The following is a 22,012-nucleotide window of genomic DNA, read 5'->3' on the forward strand; positions in this document are numbered from 1 at the left end:
TGGGGAAAATGAAATCACATAAAATGTTGTAAACTTTCTAAATCATTCTCATTAAAGGTCAACTGAAGAGGATGACCGCAACACCATCAGTCATATACAATTTCACAACTACATCAGTCCCAAAGTGTTCACATGGGTGTAGATTCATGCTCAACCAATGAATGAACTGAAACTGAACTACATAGGAACTTGTGTCAGTTGAGCTGATGACCGTGCAGGGTGGATTTTTTTCATGTATGCAGTGGTCATGCTGATAAAGCTTTCAAATACCAAGTAAATCATGTTGAAAATGATTGTGACCTCAACTGGAAGAATAAATAGGCATCTCATTTTGGTGGAGACCACAGATGAGAGCCAGATACAGTCAGAACTTTCTGAAGCCACTGTATTTTGTATGTCTGAATGTCTTCATAGAATACAGTCCCCTCATGAGTTGATTATGGTGCCAAGGGCCCTTTGTTCATGGTAGGAATGGACCCTTCTGAACATTTTCATTAAGAAGATCTTTTTTATTTCACAACTTGGTTGATTTGGATGTTGTGGCTTGTAGGGATAATATATATGTAGGGATAATGTATATGGGGCAATAAGTGAGCCATGGCATTACATTCAAATGGAAATGCACATTTTTGCATTAAGCACGTGTTTAGATACCAGGAGTTCGGGGTAAACAGGTTGTCTGTGCAGTTTGCCCTATGTACACCCCAAATTAACCAATTAACACCTTTCCCATTAATTGATAATTTATCTTTAACAAAGGATTGCAAACCAGGTTCAGATGGCATGTTAAAAGTAATGTGTTTTTACAGTGGAGCTAAAAAGTGCAGGCACAAGTTTGCTGGCTGTGAATGCATTAAACAAACTGCGGGAAAAATATGCACGCTGGAGAAAGTGCCATTGTACCCAGAGGAAATGATTGTTACAAATATATATTCACAAAGCTATGCTTCCAGGGAAGCCAGCTAGGGTGATGATACACGTCATGTTAGAGGCAGGTTTTTAGTAAGATTGACAGCAGGAGCATAAAAATTTGAAAGACAGAAGGGGTGTGGGGAGTTCAGCCGACAGACGACTAAGTGACTGGGCAGAGTCGTGCAATGCAGAGAGGCAAGATTTTGCCGGCAGCAGACTGAGAAGACGAGCTGTAGTCGGAGAAAGGTTGTGTCCTTCTATTTGGATTGCCTGGGTGCAGGGGTTGCGATACTGCTGCAGGCTGGCAGGACATCAAAGAAGGGTTGCCCGTGACAACAGTGCAGAAATCTCGCTCATACGTAATGTGAATATATCATTGATAAGTGAGGCACATGTGCAAATGTATTCTAAAACAGCCAGAGAGGGTTTTTTTATGTAAAAGAATCCAGCACCTTTCAAATGTTATTCGGAGAAATTACATTTTCTTTTGTACTAAGTGTGGTTCCTGCCATAAATTCACAACCCAAGGTTGAAGTGGGTGAAACACATGTTGTATCATTGAGCTGAGTTCATGTTGAAATATTCTTTCTGAATCACACTCAAATGGTTTTTTGGTTAATTGTATCACTATTCAATTTTGCTTTTTATGATCGGTAAGTTCAATTGCCAAGAGAAATACACAATTTAAATGTTACTGCGTGTCTTGATACATTCTTCATGGTGCTCGGTTTATGTCATTTGATTTACTGTGGGCTGTAGCTAGACAGAGTGTGAGTGCGGTATTTCGGCTGTGCATGTTTACAGCTGATCAGATCTGTCAAAGACAGTAGTCCAGCCTCATAAATATGTGGCTGGAGTGACAGGTAGCACTGTCAAGATTCTGAGTGTGCTAGGCTGGACCAACTGCGTTTAGAGTTGACCCTAAATAGAATAAAGGTATTAGAGGGGAGTCTTGTCACACCATATAGGGCAATATCATAAAAACACTAGTAAATTTTACCACCATTTTACACCAAATTAGGTATATCCCTCTGACAAAATCCCTAACAGGCTCCTGATGATGGTTGTATTTGTATTTATTGATTTATAAAGCGCCTTACACCAAGGCGCTGTACAGACTTCCATCAAAGGAGGAGGGTACATTGTAGAGGGTTTTAATTATTTTCAGTTGACGTTTGTGGCTAATCACAAGAATGCCTCACTTAATCTCTTTCAGCTGAGGAATGCTGGAGCACATTCAAGCTGCAATGGTCTCTAGGCCCATTGTGTTGGAGTTGAATTGTGGGTCTCTTCAAAGTAAACCTGTATGCCATATTCATAAAATAGTAAAATTAATTGGTATTCCCTGATAATTTTTTCTCAATGATCTTAAAGTTTAGCTGAGTCTTCTGGGACCCCACAGCCCATGTCTCTGGGAGTTGAGATACAGTTTCCCAGTCTCACACCATGCTATTATGAGAATGCAGTCACTGCATATGATAGAATAGCCTGCTCAACCATATCAAAGGCCATGGTAAAGTCAAGCAGGATCAGCAGGGAGAAACAGATTCAGACAGTTCAGAGTTCAATTCCATACTGACATTAGTATGACTCTGTTCCATGGTAGGTGGTGAAAGACTGATGGTCAGCACTTCAGGAGAGTTCAGTCTTACACATGCATTTAAACATAGGCATTGAACATTTATTAGGTGTTCTCACTGTCCAGAAGTGACCAGCCCTAGGGCAGATGTTGAAAGTGGGTTTGGTTTCCAAAGATAGTTATTACGTTTATATCAGATATCAGACAAATGCAATGACAGGGTAGCAGGTTGCAGGGCCAAGAAAGTGACTGAATGTACCCATGTACAGATGTGTGCAGACCTTCTCTTTGCACCACTTGACCCCCAGCTACTTTGTTCCTACCTGCAAAAAGTAGGTGTGGCAACCAAATTGGATCAAAGACCCCTTTGCAGTTCATAGCCAATTGGTCTGACCTGAGACATCACAATCAAGATGGAGAGTGGTAGCATTCCGTATCACACTCAAGTACTCACTCCAATCTTTACTCTTTACAATTGACATCAAACTATTTTCCCAGATCATTGAACCTCATACCACTTTCCTAAACCCATGTGGCTGACACCCAGGCCCACAACAGGTTACAGGGATCTTCTTGGTACCGCTAAACCACTGCCTCAATCCTCAAGCATATTTTCATATGAATGGAGAGCTCCCTTTGCCAAGATTAAAACAGGAATGTGGTTCAGTGAGTTGAAATCGGACTAAGGTGCACCTTTCATTTTGTTAGGGCCTAACTGCTCAAAAACCCTCAGCCCCAAAGCAAAATTCTCATCTTAATTTCCAGTCTTTGATTTTCCCATTACATTAGTAGAGTGGTTAAAAATTAAATGCCACCTCAACAACAAAGAAATGTCAATCCACTGTTACAATATAACCACTGCAACTCATCAGGGCCCTCATACTCCTACATCTGGACTGGACTACTATGACTGCCTCCCCAAGAAACACATCCTGAAACTTTTGAGATTTCAAAACATGGTGGGCATAGTGTGCCCAAACCTCGAGAAACATATTCAGCCCCGAGTTTGGCTCCCAATGTGGCAATGAGCAGCTCAAAGATACATTTGGGGGGGTCGGTCGCAGCATCCAAGAAGTTGCATTCTTTTTCTGTTAAAACACCCCTAGGTAAGAGCAGAAACACATGTGGGACACACCTTGCATGCAAATGAAAATCCTATTGGATGCTTGCCTTAGTGCTTGATCACCCAGTAGAGAGACTTCTGAAAATTGTATATGGACAACCCCACTCAAATGCGGTGATACCACTTTTCTTTACGTATGAGCATATCATGCCCAATGGCACATTCTTGTTACACAAGGGACTTAAATGCCAAATATGAAGTAGTGGGTGCAAAAATAGAACTATGCATGGGTATGCACTTAGCATTCCGGACACATTTGTGCATTAGGCATATCATGACACACTGTGGTATTGTAACACATTCAAATGCCTGTGAGTAAATCCGAGGAGAGAGCTTGACTGATCACATGTCCAACAGGCAAGCTTATTCCTTGAATTCTGATCCAACTCTGCACACAGCAGAGACGTATCAAGGAGTCCTCCCTAACGTGCAGGGAAAGCAACTGGAATCCTGCATCTGCCTAACCGTGTGCCCTTCACTACAAGAACCTAATGAATATGAGGTGATCCATGGTGTACCCAAATGCACATGGTAGAGTTGCCTAATGGTGGCCACCATAGTGAGCAATGTCTCCAACAGAGACTCATTTGTTTGGATGGCAAAAGGTCCCATCTAAATGGAATAATTTCACAGTCATCAAAATGATGTGATTCCCAGATGGAAACAAATCCCATACAGTACCTATGCATGGATGCCGCAGTTGATCAGACTGTGCAGATGCAGCAAAAATCGTTGCACTTCAATTTTAGTGCTTTTATTCTACATCGAAAGGCAAGGAGGAGCAAAATCCTGAATCAGGTAAAATCCCACATGTTTACGAGGGGAAATACCTGTTGAAAAGTTGTGCATCCAAATGTTACCATCCTCAAGGCATTAAACAAGCATTGGCATTGCCAACATTTTGGACGTTTGTGTAAGCATAGGAAAGACACTTCCCAGGCACTGCCGTAGTGGTATTAACTGGCCATTGATGGTAGCAGGTGCAAAATGATCTGAATAATTGGGCATCTAATAGCAGTGCCTGGTTAACAAGCCAACTGTTAGTTTTGCCGATGCCTGTTTCCTGAAGAGCCCGGGTTTCAGTATGAATTCTGCAATGCCTTAAATGAAAGTGGTGGTAATTCCATTACTCGCGTAGTTTTTTGGTGATATTGGAATTACCACCATTTTACCACACTGCCGAATGCTGAATATGGAGCTTATTGCTGGAGGTGAATCCTCCACTTTACATCCACAAATCAGCAGAATTACTCGGGCAAAAGTATAAATTCAAATACAAAATAGTGCTCATGGTATTTTCACCAAAATCCCCATGGTGTCTCCTACAGACTCAAATGGGGATTTACAAACCTTACCACGACTAGTAATCCTGTGGTAGGCCCATGCAACAGAGTGGCAGTAACAGTACATTAGTTTGGTGGTAATTCTTCAGATTTACCGCTGAATTATTGCCAAACTCATATGGAGGTCATGCAAGGTATTTCAGAAAAACTACATGTTTTCCCATCAGAGGGACTGTACAACTTGAACCATGTGGATACTTTAAGATCTCTGTATGCAGTAAAAATAATTACTGCATGTGGAAATTTAGACTGACATTCTGAAGAAAAACTTGTAATCAGGCCCTCGGGGTGTGATTACATGTTCTGAGGTACAATTTAAAAAAAACCAAACACATATTAGCAGCCATGGGGGTGGGAGGTTGCTAGTATCGTGAGGTTAATGCCACGATCCAAGCCCACAGTCCGATCAACCTGCGTGCTGCTTCCCCTGCCCCGCCATCTTCCCCCACCCTCCATTCCCATTCAATTTCCCATCCCTCCACCTCACCCCCGCTTACCTGATACATTCAACAACGGCTGCCCCGCCATCTTCCTGCTGCCAGACATAAAAATGGAGGAAGGGCTCTGCTCGGAGCCCCATCTTCCAGCTCTGTGGCAGCCATCTTGCGTCAGTTTTTTTAATGAATTAATAGCACGCCTCAAGACGTCCCGTTCATTCATACAAAAGGCATGGCTATCAGCACCCGCGGTACCGGCCAGGCAACATGGTGTGCTAATAGAAATAATCACCAGTTTTAGTGGTTGGAATGGGTCGTAACGTCACCGGGGACCCTCATTAACTCAGGGTCCGGGCCTTTCCAGCCCATGGAACTGGTGATTATTGCTTAAATCAGGTCCTCAATGGGGATTATACTGGTGCCTTCTCGGACTACCTTGTGATGATGCTATGGAAAGAACAGACAAGTGGGTTTAAGAAGACTCATCAAAGTGATGATGACTGATGACACAGGGATGCAAGGAATACGACCACGAGTATGAAAAAGAGGAAGAGGAGCAGTGTACATACACATTGAAATACGTAACGGTTGTCCTCATTGAAAGCAGAATACAAGAATCATTGGATGCCCGATATCACACAAAGTTGATTATAGGAGCACTCTTTCTAAGGATTTAAGTGTACCATGAAAAATTAGAGTATATATTCCATTATAAAAATCACTTACCTAGCAAATTGGCATTAAAAGTAAACTAAAGAAAAAATTCTATGAAATAATAGAAATAGAACAAAAGTGTTTCTTAATTTTTGAAAATGATTTCGAGAACTTTCTGATCACACATTTGCCCGAACAGGCGCGCGGCTATGGGCGTGCATGCACGAATGTGCTTTCTTTGCACAGAATATTCTATTGGGAAACGCTTGATACATGTTCAGGCAACCATTAATGTTTTAATAAATAGCCCAGAGCTTGCAGTTATATAAATAGTGCAGCTTCGTGTTACAACTTGCATATGCATCGTCTTCCTGAAATCACAGTCGTATGTCACTTTCAATTACTGTTACAAAAGGAAATGAAACGCACGTGTGATAAAAAACGAACCGACGAAAGCAACATTTGCGAAGAAAAAAATGAAAGCATTTGAATTCACTTGCACTAAATATCCCGCCTTGCCAACAGCTAAATGGTGTGTCATCATTGCACTGTGACATGTCCAACGCTGAGTAATGCAGTGCAAGGGTGGTCCTGCTAAAATGGATGTGGTATCTGTAACAAGTTTATTTAGCACAGTCTCTATTTCACTGTCTATTTTTTGTTCATTTACTTGAGTAGTTTCTTTAGATAGGATGACAGTTTTGAGACCAGCTGTTCTTGTCTGTTGACGTGATATGAAGCATCTGTTTTCGAATATAATTATGTAAGGATCAAAATGGTGTTCTGGTAATAAATGCTATGTTGTAAGGGCTGCCCCCCCCCTCAACCCTGCCCCATATGAACTATTGTATATATGTAAGCCATGCTGATGTGGAGCGCCTTGATCCTCCCCGAAGCTAGGCAGGCGCTCAATAAAAATCTGCGCAATAAACTGAAATAAAATCAAGATATCAGACTAGGAATTGCCTTTATCACGTGTTCTGCTCGCGATCGTTTCAGCACACTTTAAACGAAAAAAGGGTGGCGCTTACAGTGAAAGTGCTTCTCGTTTCATACCTATTAAAATATGACTGAAAGAAAATGTATTCAGGTAACCAGGGTGTGATTCATATAGATTGTGTGTGTAAGGCGTCAGCTCCTCAGTTCTTATCTATTTAGGTCTTAATCATTAATCACATCTCAGTCTTGCGGCCTGGCTGCCAATTGAGCTTGTATTGTCCTAATAGCCCATATGTTGATACGTGTTTCAACCTTGCATAGGTCTTTTTCAAAACAGGGCTATTTGTGTCACCCACATTATAATATACAGCAAAAAATATGTAATAACATAAAGATACATATTAAACCATCATCCAACACAAAGCCACAATGTATCATAAAAAGACACAATTATCAGATATTGTGAATTTGATAGCATAGATAAGGATTGATGAATTTCCGAAAATTGCAATATATATTTTTTTTTTATACTTTATTTAACCCAAGGGTTTTTTTGCGTTTCATTCCTTGCAATAGAAAGAAACACAAATCCATCATCATAGTGCCAAGCCATGTTGAATAGGGAATAATAAATCCAAAATGAATCAAAAATATTGCCCAAAATATATAAAGAAATTGGTCAAGAACAACATAATGGCACATGGGAACAACATAGGGTTGGTAAAGGGAAGGACTAAAAGGGAGAGAGAGGTATGAGAAAAATATATCAATGCATATCGATATATGGAATAAATGCCACGTACACATTATACATCAGCGTGTTCAGAGTCCATAGGTGCAAGGTTTGCGTGCAGACCCATACATCCTTTGTTCATCCTGCGTGTGATTGGGTGTGTGACACAATATACCACCTGCCGGGATGGAGAAGGAATGTGTGTGGGAGTGATGTGTTGTAACCCTCACACACACAACTTGGGTTAGCGCAAAAGCTTGCACAAACAAGTGAATTTATGTACATGTGCCCGTCAATTTAAGTGAATGCTGGGAAACATTGTTTGATGGGTACTGGTGATCAGGTCGTGCCATGAGTGGCATGGTCACTGGATGTGTGATATAACACCACCTGCCTAAATGAGGAAGAATGACTTCTGGAGAAGGGCATTTTCGGGCAGAAAGACGCGCAAATCTGCGTTTTTCACGCAAATAAATCCATTAATCAGGCAGTTAATTGTTCCCAGTACTTTGAGGAAAGTTGAAAAGTGTTTTGCTTATGCTGGGATAAAATGTAGGATGTTCGAGATCAGGCAGTGCCATTATGCAGGGTGCAGGGGTGTGCAACGCTACACACAACCTGCCCGATGGAGGAGGACTTTGAGCTGCAGGAGCTTGATTGTTGAAGCATTTCAGATTTATTCAGCAGTTGAGGAAGTAAGATGCAAAATCGCAGAGCAGCGCACTCCCTAGTTTTGATAAATGAACTACCTGCTTTTCCCTGCTGGGGGTGTGTGTAGCAATAAGCAATGCAACATAAGATGTGATCCATTACTTGACCAAAGGCGGATGCAGGAGTGAAAGGCATGCAGATGCTGTCTGTGTAGCAGCAAAAACAGCTGCCACTGCTATTGTGGGTGGCTGCATAATACTGCATCAGGCAGCAACTATAATTAGAGAGCATTGACCACCTCAGCTACAGGTTCACCAAGCATCGAAACATCAATGACATCAATGGCTTGCCTTTGTCGGAATCACTGCTGCCAATCCAAAGTCCGTCTTCTGGTACGGTCTGGCACGAGTGGGAGTATATCCTATCCGCCCTTTTTGCAAAAGACCAGGGAACGCATCTAACACCAGGGTGCGCTGAAGCACGGACGCCTGATCCGACGTCTCCTCTCTCAGTCTGATTCATTTCATCTAAGATCAATATTTAAAACAATTTTCTCGAACTTTTTTGTGAACGCTTTTCCTCCATACCTCGCCTGGCACACCCGGACCAAATCTCCTCCTGAAACGCTATCTCCTTTCACCCATCTAACGGCTCTCCAATGCATTGGCACCATTTCGGCTTCCTGCCGTCTCTAACTCACCCAGCCTTGACTCACGCTCTCTGCTCCGGACCTGTCTTCCTCTTCCTGGCAAATTCCTCCAGCTGCCTGACTTCCAACACTCACCTGCTACTCTGATTGCCTCCAGCCTTCCTGCCTGCCAGCCTTCCAGCCCTGCATTGGTGCCATTTTGGCCTCCCGCCATCTCTAACTCACCCAACCGCAACTGCCGCTCTTTGCTCCGGACCTGGCTTCTTCCTCCTTGCAAGTTCCTCCGGGTGCCTGACTTCCAACACTTCCACTGCTTGCCTCCAGCCTTCCAGAGTCTCACGTTCGGGGCTGATCTCTTTCGTGACCTAGCCCACTCGTCTGGAACCTGCGCACTGCCGGCAAGTCACTTCTCCTGAACCGGGAGCTCTCCAGAATCACTTCTCCTGCACCGGGAGCCTTCCAGAGTCGCCCCCTTCGGATCTCCTTGTGCAGCTGTCACCTTCTTCTGCCTCTGTTGTACCCCGGACGGCTACCTGCAGTCCCCCGGACGACCACCGTACAGAGCCCCGGACAGCCCGGGTGCTCTGCCTCCAGGCCGCAGTCTGGGTGCAGTCCACCCACCTCTTCCTCCTGTGAGGTCCGGGTCGGCCTCGCCATCTGCATGACCCAGACGCACAGCTGGCCCGCATCACCCTCACCTCCTAAGTTCACCATCTACGAGAGCCCTTGCAGCTGTCACCTTCATCTGCCTTCGTTGTACCCTGGACGGCTACCTGCAGTGCCCCGGATGACCACCGTGCAGAGCCCCATACGGCCCGGGCGCTCTGCCTCCAGGCTACCATCTGCGAGAGCCCTTGTCTGACAGCCACCTCACCTCACCGCCTGCCTGGACTGTGCACATTCCTGAAGGTAAGAAGAGCCACCAGTGTTTGGGTGCTGTTGGCGCCCTCGCGCTCTGCCTCTGGGCCACCATCTGGACTCCATTCTCCCGCCTGCTGGGCCGCCTCACCCCTGCCTCCGGCGCTCTCCTGAGCTCACCATGTGCAAGAGCCATTGCCTGATGACTGCCTCACCTCACCGCCTGCCAGGACTGTGCACGTTGCTGAGCCGCCCCGCCAGCACCACCTGTGCTCCCCTAGCCTGCACTTCATCCCGCCCTGCCCCAGAGAGGCCGCCGCCCTAGAGACTTCCATCACCACTTACCAGAGCTCACCATATTCAAGAGCCCTGGTGCTTCCTGCCTACTGCCCGCATTGACACTGTGGGACTGCCACTCAAGAGACTCACCTCCCTTCTCCTCCTCCTGAGGACACTGGACTTACTTCTCTGATAACGCTCCTCTAACCTACACTCCAGCCCACCCCGACCCTCAGGGGCCACTGCTCTAGTGACTAATTTTATATCTCCTTATCCTGGGAGCGTTGTCCTTCTCCTCTGTCTTCTCCTCCTTGATGTGGTGCTGGGCCACCTCAGCCTTTCCTCTGGTGCTCACCACCTGCAGGAGCCCCTGCACTCACTGCCTCCAGCCGCCTTGACTCCGCTGGACTGCTGCACAAGAGATTTTCTCTCCTCCTCCTCCTCTGCCAAGGACACCGGACCTACTTCTTCAGCAGTGCTTTCCTAGCCAGCACTCTAGACCTGGACCTGACCACCCCGTCCTGCTCTCCAGCTGCCTCAACTTGACCGCCTCCAGCCCACCTCTGTCTCCTCCTCCCGGGGACACCGGACCGGCTTCCGTCTCCCTCCTTCCAGCCTCCACTACACACCTCTTTGCTCTGCTGCTCTGCTGATCTCTCGAACTGCCCTTGATCGCTTCCTGCTACAACTCCTTCCTCTCCCTCCTTCTCTCGTCGTGACCTCCGCAACTTCAACCCTTCTCTCTTCCTCGACTCCTGTTCTTCCTCCCTTCCCCCCCTCACTTTGCTTCCCTCTCAGCTGACAACGCCCTCTCCTCACTGTCCTCCTCTATAACCTCCAATCTTGACCAACACTATCCTCTTACTTCCTTCTCCCCCTCTCACAAACCTTCCCAAACCTGACTCTCTTCTCACCTTCTGTCCATGCGCCGCCTCCTCCGTTGCCTCGAACGACGCTGGCTCAAATCCCCTTCTCCAACTAATCAATCCTCTTATTTCTCATAGCACTCTCTCTACGACTCCTGCCTCTCATCTGCCAAGTGCTCCTACTATTCTACTCTCCTTCACTCACAAGCCTCTCATCCCCACCGTATCTTCCAGACCCTTTCTCGCCTTCTTTCCTCTCCTACTTCTGACCCTTCCAACTTTCCCCTCTCTCCCTATGACTTCGCTAACTTCTTCTCATCCAAAATCCTCTCTCTTCACCAGAACATCCTCTCCTCTCCTTCCTTCTACCCTCCTTCCCCCTCCCCCTCTCCCAGCTCTGCTACTTGTCCACCTTCTCTCCTATCACCCCAGCCTGTGTCTCCCATCTCCTATCCAAAACTCACCCTACTGCTGCCCCCTCTGATCCCATCCCCACTTCCCTCATCCCCAAAATTGACCCTCTCCTTATTCCTACCTAGCCACCTTCTTCAATATCTGCCTCTCCTCCGTCACCTTTCGTTCAGCTTTCAAACATGCTACCAAATTCCCTATCCTGAAGAAACCTTCTGCTAGCCCTCTTCTTACCTCCAACTTCATACCAATCTCCTTTCTCCCCTTCATCTCAAAGATCCTTGAGCGCCTAGCCTACTCTCAACTTTCTACCTTCATCTCATCCCACTCCCTCCTCCCCACCTCTCAATCTGGTTTCCGCCCTAAACACTCCACTGAGACTGCCCTCACCTATGTCCTCAACTCTCTCCTCACTGCTCGCTATGCTAAGCAATCTTCAATTCTCATCCTCCTTGACCTCTCTGCAGCTTTTGATACCATAGATCACCCCTTACTTCTTAACACTCTGTCCTCCTTCGGCTTCAAAGGCTCTGTCCTCTCCTGGCTCTCCTCTTACCTCTCCACTTGATCCTTCACTGTCTCCTGGGGAGGCCGCACCTCTTCCAACCTCCCCCTGAACTATGGCATCCCCCAGGCATCCATACTTGAACCCTTTCTTTTCTCTCTCAATACCTCCCTTCTCGCCCCAGTCATCTCTTCTTTTGGCATCTCCCATCACTTCTACGCGGATGACACCCAACTCTTCCTTTCCTTCTCTTCCTTCACATCAGACCTCCACCACACTCTCTCTTCCTGCCTCACGGCCATAAAAAACTGGATGTCATCCTACTTTCTTTCCCTCAATACTGACAAGACTGAGGTACTTTTCTTCCCCCCTAACACTCTCTCCCCTTCCCCCCCCTCCTTTATCCACTTTCCCCCTCCAACCTCCCCATATCTAACCATGCTCGCAATCTCGACCTCCATCTCGGCTCCTCTCTCTCCTTCTCCCACCACATCTCTCTAACCTCTCATGCCTGTCGGCACCACCCCTTCAACATCCGCAAGATCCACTCCTCTCTCACATTCCATGCTTCCAAACTCCTACCATCCTCCCTTATTTTCTCCCGCCTCTTCTACTGCTCTTCTCTCCTCTTTGGACTCACTGTCTCTCACCTGCCTCCCCTAAAACCCATCTACCACTCCTCTACTCGTACTATTTGTCTTCTCGGCCCTTGAGACTCTATTTCTTCCTCTCTCTCAACTTGGCAGGCTTCACTTCCTCTCACAACTGAAATTTCAATTCCTCTGTCTCGTCTACAAATCTCTCCATGACCTGGCCCCCCCTACCTTTCCTCCCTCCTCTCATTTTACTCCCCCTCACGCTCTCTCCACTCAGCAGACCTCTACCTTCTCACTATACCCCCAGCCCCATGTGCCTCCTCACGCTTCCGCTCCTTCCAACTATTGGCCCCCCTTCACTGGAACTCCCTACTGCTCTCCATCCGCACCACCCCCACCTACTCATCCTTCTGCTGCTCCCTGAAAGCCTTTCTTCTTCACTCCCCCCGCCCTCTTCCCTACCCCTCTCCCCCTCTAACCCCTGCCTCCCTCCCCTCTTCCCCCTTCCCCAAGGATGTCAATTGATCACTGAAACCACGCAGGGCATTGGTGGTCACCAGATAACTCCCCCTTCCCTTGCCGTTCCCCCTTCCTCCCACTCCCCTGACCTCAAAACAGACATTGTAACCCCCATTATCCACCCACTCCCCCCTTCTCCCACTCCCCCCTCCTTTTAGTACATTGTTCTACATATTGTTCTAATGACTTGTTTCATGTTTGTAAATATGCTTCTCTCACGATTGTACCTGTTGTTAAACTGTAAAGCGCTTTGGCTTAAAGCGCTATATAAATTCAATAAACATGAACATAAACATAAGTTTGCAGGCGTCTTTTAAAGTGCCATCATCGGAGCCACCCACTGAATCTGTTTCAGAAGGGGCTATGTGTATATGCTTGGGGAGGGTCTGGAGCTACAGTACACAGTAATCAGTCAGGGTGAGCAAATTGATGAGCTGTCACCCTTGTTGGAGGTGCAGAATGTTTCTCAGCCTGGCACACTCCCTGTTTTTCCCACCCCTTCCACTTCTTTGGCCTATGAATTTAGTGATTGCAATTGGGGAAATGACTATGATGATGACCAATAGGTTGCCTAAAGCCCTCTTGTCTGTTGTACACCCAGGATCAAAACGATGAAAGAATACAAAATGAGGAAGTGAGCCCCACATCGATGTATGTGTGAATATTTACACACTGTACATGGGGTTCGCCTGTGCCTGACACTGGGCTCTAGGTAAGAGGGGATGACCAGATTAAATACTTCATATTGTCCAAAATGGATACTGAGTTGAATCCTGCCCTGCATTCCTCTGCTCTGTTGGCACATCTTCTTACTAATATCATTCTAGTGCAATGTTGAATATTTCAACTGTAACTTCTTAATTTGTGTCATCCTACTCTCTGCAGTCTAGAGCACAGACATTTTCACCTTAAAGTGGGGATCAAGAAATGATGCGAAAGGCTGTTCAGTGTTTTACTTTCATGTGTTTTATGTGTGGAATATCGTAAAATATTTAAATTAGTTGTCTCACAAGATGCACAATTTCTGACCTTTCTGTGCTGTCATGTTTTGTTTTCTTTTTGTACCAGTTAATTTCGGGTCACTATATCAAAAAAAGTGCCTCAAGTAAGGGTCACAGGTCTATGGTTCACCCACTGGCTGGCTTCCTCAATGGGTCATAGCACATAGCGGACAATGGGCCTCATTCCGAGATTGGAGGTAGTCATGGCGCTATTTGCGCCATGACTGCCTCCAATAACGGGTCCGGCACCGGTATGGTCCAATGGGGACTTACCGGTGTAGTCCGACCTTTGCAGGACCGGTAAGTCCCCATTGAAAAAGCCATTCCCCATTCCCTTTTGAGCCCCCATAGTGCTCAATGGGAATGGGGAAGACGCTAATAAGGGTACCGCAAATTGCGGTACCGTTATTAGCTCTGAAGTCCCTTAACGGGTCTCGTCCATAACGCCTGGTCAGGCCAGGCATTAAAGGAGGGACCCGCTAAGGGAACTCGTAGTAGGGCTGTAAGGGATACCGGCACCAGTCTCCTTACCGGTGCCCGGTATCCCTTACTGCCCTACTCGGAATGAGGCCCAATGTCTTTGAGCTTACACTGATTTTGTGTAAAGAAGGCCCTTCCAGTGCTGAACTGTGGTGGTATCTGTGGTCAATGTCAACATTACTTGCTCATACAGGCAGTCAAATCTAGGTAATGGTGAATTCCAGTGGGTCAATGTTGCACCTGTGGCACTGGCAAAGCTTTCCTGGTGCCGAATACCCGACTGAAATGAGAGCAGATCTTGTGTGTCACAGGAAGAATATTACGGACAGGGGAGAAATTGTTCACAAAACGTGTTATCACAAGGTGGAGAAAACTTGAAAAGCATTGTCCCTTGCCAAAAAAACCACACACAGTTCCCAGGTTCCCACAGTTCCATGGGGTTCGCCTGTGCCTGACACTGGGCTCTAGGTAAGAGGGGATGACCAGATTAAATACTTCATATTGTCCAAAATGGATACTGAGTTGAATCCTGCCCTGCATTCCTCTGCTCTGTTGGCACATCTTCTTACTAATATCATTCTAGTGCAATGTTGAATATTTCAACTGTAACTTCTTAATTTGTGTCATCCTACTCTCTGCAGTCTAGAGCACAGACATTTTCACCTTAAAGTGGGGATCAAGAAATGATGCGAAAGGCTGTTCAGTGTTTTACTTTCATGTGTTTTATGTGTGGAATATCGTAAAATATTTAAATTAGTTGTCTCACAAGATGCACAATTTCTGACCTTTCTGTGCTGTCATGTTTTGTTTTCTTTTTGTACCAGTTAATTTCGGGTCACTATATCAAAAAAAGTGCCTCAAGTAAGGGTCACAGGTCTATGGTTCACCCACTGGCTGGCTTCCTCAATGGGTCATAGCACATAGCGGACAATGGGCCTCATTCCGAGATTGGAGGTAGTCATGGCGCTATTTGCGCCATGACTGCCTCCAATAACGGGTCCGGCACCGGTATGGTCCAATGGGGACTTACCGGTGTAGTCCGACCTTTGCAGGACCGGTAAGTCCCCATTGAAAAAGCCATTCCCCATTCCCTTTTGAGCCCCCATAGTGCTCAATGGGAATGGGGAAGACGCTAATAAGGGTACCCCAAATTGCGGTACCGTTATTAGCTCTGAAGTCCCTTAACGGGTCTCGTCCATAACGCCTGGTCAGGCCAGGCATTAAAGGAGGGACCCGCTAAGGGAACTCGTAGTAGGGCTGTAAGGGATACCGGCACCAGTCTCCTTACCGGTGCCCGGTATCCCTTACTGCCCTACTCGGAATGAGGCCCAATGTCTTTGAGCTTACACTGATTTTGTGTAAAGAAGGCCCTTCCAGTGCTGAACTGTGGTGGTATCTGTGGTCAATGTCAACATTACTTGCTCATACAGGCAGTCAAATCTAGGTAATGGTGAATTCCAGTGGGTCAATGTTGCACCTGTGGCACTGGCAAAGCTTTCCTGGTGCCGAATACCCGACTGAAATGAGAGCAGATCTTGTGTGTCACAGGAAGAATATTACGGACAGGGGAGAAATTGTTCACAAAACGTGTTATCACAAGGTGGAGAAAACTTGAAAAGCATTGTCCCTTGCCAAAAAAACCACACACAGTTCCCAGGTTCTCTGCCACTGTCTGCTTCACTTTCCCAGATTACTGCTGCATCTGCCATCAAAACCTTCATTCATATTCATATTGAAATTGATATTGTATTTGTATCGCACTCCTACACACGTGTTTCAGAGTGCAACAAGGCCAGGGAGGGGAACAAGGGAGAACAAAAAAAATGATCTTACTAGGCCCAGTGACATTGAGAATGTGCAAGTGCCTGGGAGTGGGAAAGGGTACAAAGCGCATGGAAGGGGAGAGAAGTGGAAAGTGCAGAGCAAAGAAAAACAGATAAATAATAAAATAAATAAATAACAAAAGGTAACAACCAGTGGTAGTGCAGCCAGCAAGTGGAAAATGCTGGGTTTAAGGCAGCAGACAGGGTATGTTTAATAAGTGCAGGAAAAAGGGGTGGGGGGGCTTTATGGTTTTATATACAGACCCCCGTGCAAGGGATTGCCTGGGGGCAGTGCGGGTGGGTGGCAGGGTGAGCAGGTACCTGGGCCTGGAAGACAGAGGGTAGGCCAGGTGCATGGTGCAGAGAGAGAGAAGATCAGCAGGGGCGATGAGGGGCGAAAGCAGAAGAAAAGAGGAATGGAGATGGTTATCCTTGAGTTTCAGAGTGGTAGGGAGGCTGTTCCAGAGAGAGGCCTCAGCTGAAGACAGAGATATACCCCCCGCTCGTTTCTTTAAAAAATGACTGACCGTGAGGGAGTTAGAGGTAGATAAGCGAAGAGCTTGAGCTGGGAAGTATTTATGGAGGGAAAGCTTGAGGTATTTTGGACCCAGGCCCCAGAAAGCCTTGTGGACAATGCAGAGGGTTTTGAATTTAATTCTTGCATCGACTGGGAGCCAGTGGAGAGATTTCAGGGCTGGAGAGATACTATCCCAGGGCTTGAGGCCAAAGACAAGTCTCGCAGTTGCAAAGGGTGGAGAGTCGAGGCAGGTAGATTTACAAAGAGGCTGTTACAATAACCAACCTAGAGAGAACCAGGGCTCGGCAGACAATGAGCTTCTGGGGGAAGGAGACGAAAGGCAGAGTATCTCTGAGAAGGTGCAGTAGGAGGTTTGACTTTTTAGGGACATCAGAGATGTGGGCAGAGAAGGAAAGCGTGGAATCAATGATGACCCCGAGGTTCTTAGCCTCACAGGTGGGAGTAGGAGGAGGGCCAAGGGAGTCCAGCCAGAGAGTGAGAGGAAAGGAGGGTGAAGGTGTGCTGATGAGGAGCATCTCCGTCTTGCTGGCATTCAGGCAGCGATCGTTGGTGGCACACCAATCAGGAATGGCAGTTAGGCAATCAGAGATGAGAGAAGGAGAGGAGGTGGCTGCGGGAAGCCTGAAAATTAGTTGAGTGTCATCAGCATAGGACTGGAAAGTTGAGCAGAAAATGTCAATGCGGTGGGCGAGAGTTGCTAGGTGTTGATTGAAAAACCAGGGCGAGAGGTTAGACCCCTGGGGAACACCACAGGTAGAAAGGGAGATAGGTGAAAGGAAGGACCCAAGTTGTACCTGGGAGGTTCGATCCGAGAGGATAGAGGTCAGCCAAGCCAGAGCCTGATCACAGATGCGCAGGTTGTCACAGAGACGGTTGGGCAGGATGGTATGGTTGACCGAGTCGAAGGCAGAAGAGAGATCGAGTAGGATTTTGGAATGTTAGATACAAGATTGGAGAGCAAATCTTCATGGATGTTCAGGAGAGCAGTTTCCATGCTTCTGGCAGCTCTAAAGCCAGACTGATGCTCGTGGAGACAGCCAACAGAATCAGAATGAAGGTTAAGATGAGAGTTGGCCAGCTTTTCCAGGAGTTTTCCCAGAAAAGGAGTAATGGAAATTGGGCGATAGTTAGCTGGGCAAGAAGGATCGGGTGAGGGTTTCTTGAGAAGGGGATGCACAAGAGAGTGCTTCAGAGGGGAGGGGAAGGGTCCAGAGGCAAACGGGAGGTTGCAGAAATCGGCAAGGGCTGGAGCGAGGGGATCAATGTTGTCATTTATGGTTTTAGAGGAACAGGGATGAACCTGTCTTGATGAGGCTTTCATAGATTGGACTTGTCTAGAGACCTCATCAGGAGGCAAAAGAGGAAAGGAAGAGAAAGAGGGTGGGGGGTGGCTGAAGGAGGGTTAGTGTTCACAGAAGGATAGGGGAGAGGAGGGTCAGGGGAAGAGGGAGTGGACATGATGTCCTGGGTTTGTGAGATGAAGTGAGAGGCAAAGGCATTATAAAAAGCCTGGGAGGCGACAGGGTGTGGACTGCAGCAGGGTTGGCCAGCTCCTTGCAGATTTTAAAGAGTTTGGCCAAGTTGTTAGATGCTGCAGAGACACAGGCTTGGATGTCGGCTCTCTTCTTGGTGTGGACAGAGAGTCAGTATTGCCTTTGGAGCAGGCGACAGGCGAGTTTGTCAGAGGATGAACAAGAAGCCCTCCATTTCCTCTCAGCCACCCTACACTTATATTTAAGTGTTGCTAGGTCAGAGTCGTACCAAGAATTGCACTTGGCTTTGGACCTCAAGCGGATGCTCATGACAGGGGCAAGAGCATCAAGAGTATCATAAATAGAAGAATAGAGCAGAGGCATGGCTGTGTCAGTATGTGAGTCAGCCACAGGTGGGGGGGAGAAGGTGGCGGCGAAAGCCTATAATGACACACACTTCATGGGATGGATGTCTGAGAAGGTAGGTGGCAGTGTTGAGGTAGGGTTGGCCTGAGGGGAAGAGAGGGAGAGATGAGAGGAGAGGAGGGAGTGGTTATTCCAGAAGAGAGGAGTGATCAGAGGGATGGGGGGAGGTCAGGGGAGATCAAGACATCAAGTGTGTGCCCTGCAGAGTGAGTCGGGCCAGAGGGAAGGGTAGAAAGGGAGAGGGAGTTAATTAGGTCACGGAAAAGTACAGAGGATGAACAAGGAGGAGTTGAGAGGTTGATGCCAGGACGGAGGAGGACAGGTCTGCCCACTCAGAGAGAAAGAGGTGATTTGACCAGGAGGCTAGTAGATAGTAGCCACAGTAAGAGAGTGGCTAGGAGAGAGAGAGAGAGCCTGCAGACAAGGCACTCAAAAGAGGAGTAAGTCTGTGTGGGAATGATAGAGGCAGGAATCCAATCAGGAAAGATGAGGGTTACCCCCCCTCCGGACCGAGAACTGTTTTCACCTTCCCTCAAATCTGAAGAGGATGAAGCACTGTTAAACAACAAGTTTGGTCTGATAAGGCATTCAGACAATCTGCCTCCTCCCGCAACCAATGCTGCAGGAGTTATTGGTGGGAACGGTATTGGGTCTTGAAATGGAGGGTAGAATGATAGTTGTGTTGAGGAACCCGGGGAGGGGGGATTAAGGAAGAGAGAAAGGACTAAACGGGACATGCAGGTATGATGGGAGAAGCCGCATGTAGGAGAGATGGAAGAGACACAAGATGAGGAGCACGTAGTTGTGAGCGTTTTGGAAGAGACGGTAGCCCAGCTAGTAACATTGGGGCCAGGAAGAGGCGGCACTAAGCACAATAAGGATGCAGGCCACTCCTACATGTCTCTACCGAGGTAGATGGAGGGCAGAAGTAATGGCCCCCCCTTACCCCTCTTTCTGTCATCCCATATGAATTGTGATTATTGTACGGTGCCTGTGGGGATTGTATCTGTAGATAATGAAAATGGAGAGTGCAAGTTGTGCCAGGTGTCTATAAGGAGGGGAAAGATCTCAGCCACACATAGGGCCTCATTACAAGTTTGCCGGTCCGGTAACTACGGTACCGGTAAGGTTGCCGGTACTGTAGTTACCAGACCGGCAAACTACGAGTTCTGCTCGCGGGTGCCTTTTCACCCACCAGGTCGGACCTGGCGGGCGGAACAGCACCCACGAGCAGAGCATGTCGGATGTAGTGGCGCCATTCTGAATGGTGCCGGTGCATTTGAACTCCCCATTCCCATTAAGCCCTATAGGACTCAAATGGGAATGGGGAGTAAAGGTTTCCGGCCCCTGCCAATGGGGAAATACAGGGTCCGTCAGGGTTGTAATGGCCCTGTATTTCCCCATTGCCAGTGGCCGGAAACATTTGCAAGTTTGGCGGCAGCCTGCCTGTTTTACCGGCTAGGCTACCGCCAAACCTGTAATGAGGCCCTGACTTGGTCCTATAGCCCTTCTGAACCACCTCTGGCACTGACACGTGGGCCTCATTACAAGTTATATATTTGTGGACTTGATAATACAGGATATGATGAAATGTGGGTGTACAATGTGATTTAATCGGTAAGCCACATTATCAATGGTCATGAGGTAACACATTATGGAATGCCCAAAGTCGGTTTGTTTACTTGTCTCTAGTGATGTTAGAATATCTATATATTATTAAAAAATAGGGTACGGAGGCGGTATTGCAGATGGTCGGGCTGTCTGTTAATGATGATCCTAAGCCTGCTTGAGATGATGCATACATGGAGGTTTTTGTATTTTGAGTTAATTTTGGCACAGATGTATTTGTTGTTTGCGTTTGCTAAAAAACAATCTTTAAACAGAAACAAAAATACATAGATTTTGAGAAATAGAAAATTAAAAAAGGCAATTCCTACACAGATCATTCTAATTCATGAATGGAAAACACATCACCTTCTTTTTACTTTTTTTGCACACTGTCTTGAGGATGACAAATAAAACCAGGTGGAAATAACAGTTTCCCCACAATTGCTAGCAATACGTTTTGTTTGTGTGCACCCCAGTATCATTGATGAAAGCCTCTTTGAAAAAGGCCCTGCAGTGCATGGCTGGGTTATTTGCAATATAGCCCGCAAAAAGAAACGACCTATGCATACTTTGTGGAAGTACATAAATCCCTCAAACAACTTTCAACATTATTGCATAGTTCTTTGTAGATAACAGTGTAGGAAACAATGACAAATTAACATGAACTGCATAGTCGCAGCTTCCTGTGTGTATGCAACATCATTAAGTTGATTCTCAAGTCAGTGTAATAAAGAACATGTATTTTTTCTTTTACTAACAACATTTCTTTCTAGACACATGGCCACAATTTACAGAAGTAGAGTACCTCTGGACTTCCTCCCATGGATATAGGCTTTGCCAAGCAGCTGCCATGCTGGTCTATACAATTCTTCTATGTCCAGCTGCCACCTATCTGGCTCAAGGTACCTTATTAACTCCTCCACGGTACCAAAGGCAGCGACAGCCTGGTTCAGCTGCTCTATGGGCAAGGCTGATGGTGGTAGCACAGTGGGGCTGGCGGGTTCTGTGTGGTGCTGAAAGGGAAACAAATGCAATTAGAAGGACGGAAGGAACACCACCAGGAGCAGCACTCTATACTGAGCAAACGTATTCCAGCAAACAAGCAGCAGGGCATTAACCTGCTGTTCAAGCAGGATATTTCTTCTAAAATTCAGACGGGAAGCAAGACACCTGCAGACGAGTGGAATTCGTCCATTGTAAACAGGTATAAGGGTGCTTGTTCGTATCCCTGGCATCTGTCTACTTTAAACACAACGTCATGCAGCTAAGGGCATTACAAGAAAAAAATATAAGTGAACTAATTAGACTAAGGTCAGTTGTAACCAAATTAGAAATGGAAAGCTGCATTATGAGAAATCCCATCCCTTGGGATCTTACAAGATTCACTCCTTCTGAGCAGTGACTTCTGATCTCTAGAGGAGATTCTGCCCTATGAACACAGTGCAGTGCTCCCTGCACGCGCCTTATGATTGTTATGATATGATATGATTGTTTATTTATATAGCGCCTATACACAATGTGTTTCAAAGCGCTTCAAGGCAAGGGAGGGAACAAGGGAAAATACAACCACATTCTTACAGGCCATGAACAGTAAGGATGTGAAATTAACT

The 22,012-nt window shown here is 46.6% G+C and overlaps 1 protein-coding gene across 1 annotated transcript in view; it reads right to left on the bottom strand.

Annotated features, from left to right (window-relative positions):
* Positions 1–22,012, bottom strand: part of PDGFC (platelet derived growth factor C) — a 961,985-nt gene that overhangs the window by 12,308 nt on the left and 927,665 nt on the right. Inside the window, exon 4 of the mRNA XM_069631326.1 lies at positions 21,208–21,415. Within this exon, the coding sequence (XP_069487427.1) occupies positions 21,208–21,415 (208 nt within the window). The remainder of the gene's footprint in view (positions 1–21,207; positions 21,416–22,012) is intronic.

The sequence above is a fragment of the Ambystoma mexicanum genome, chromosome 6q, assembly GCF_040938575.1.
Source record: "Ambystoma mexicanum isolate Mex_15411 chromosome 6q, UKY_AmexF1_1, whole genome shotgun sequence".
NCBI classification, from domain to species: domain Eukaryota; kingdom Metazoa; phylum Chordata; class Amphibia; order Caudata; family Ambystomatidae; genus Ambystoma; species Ambystoma mexicanum.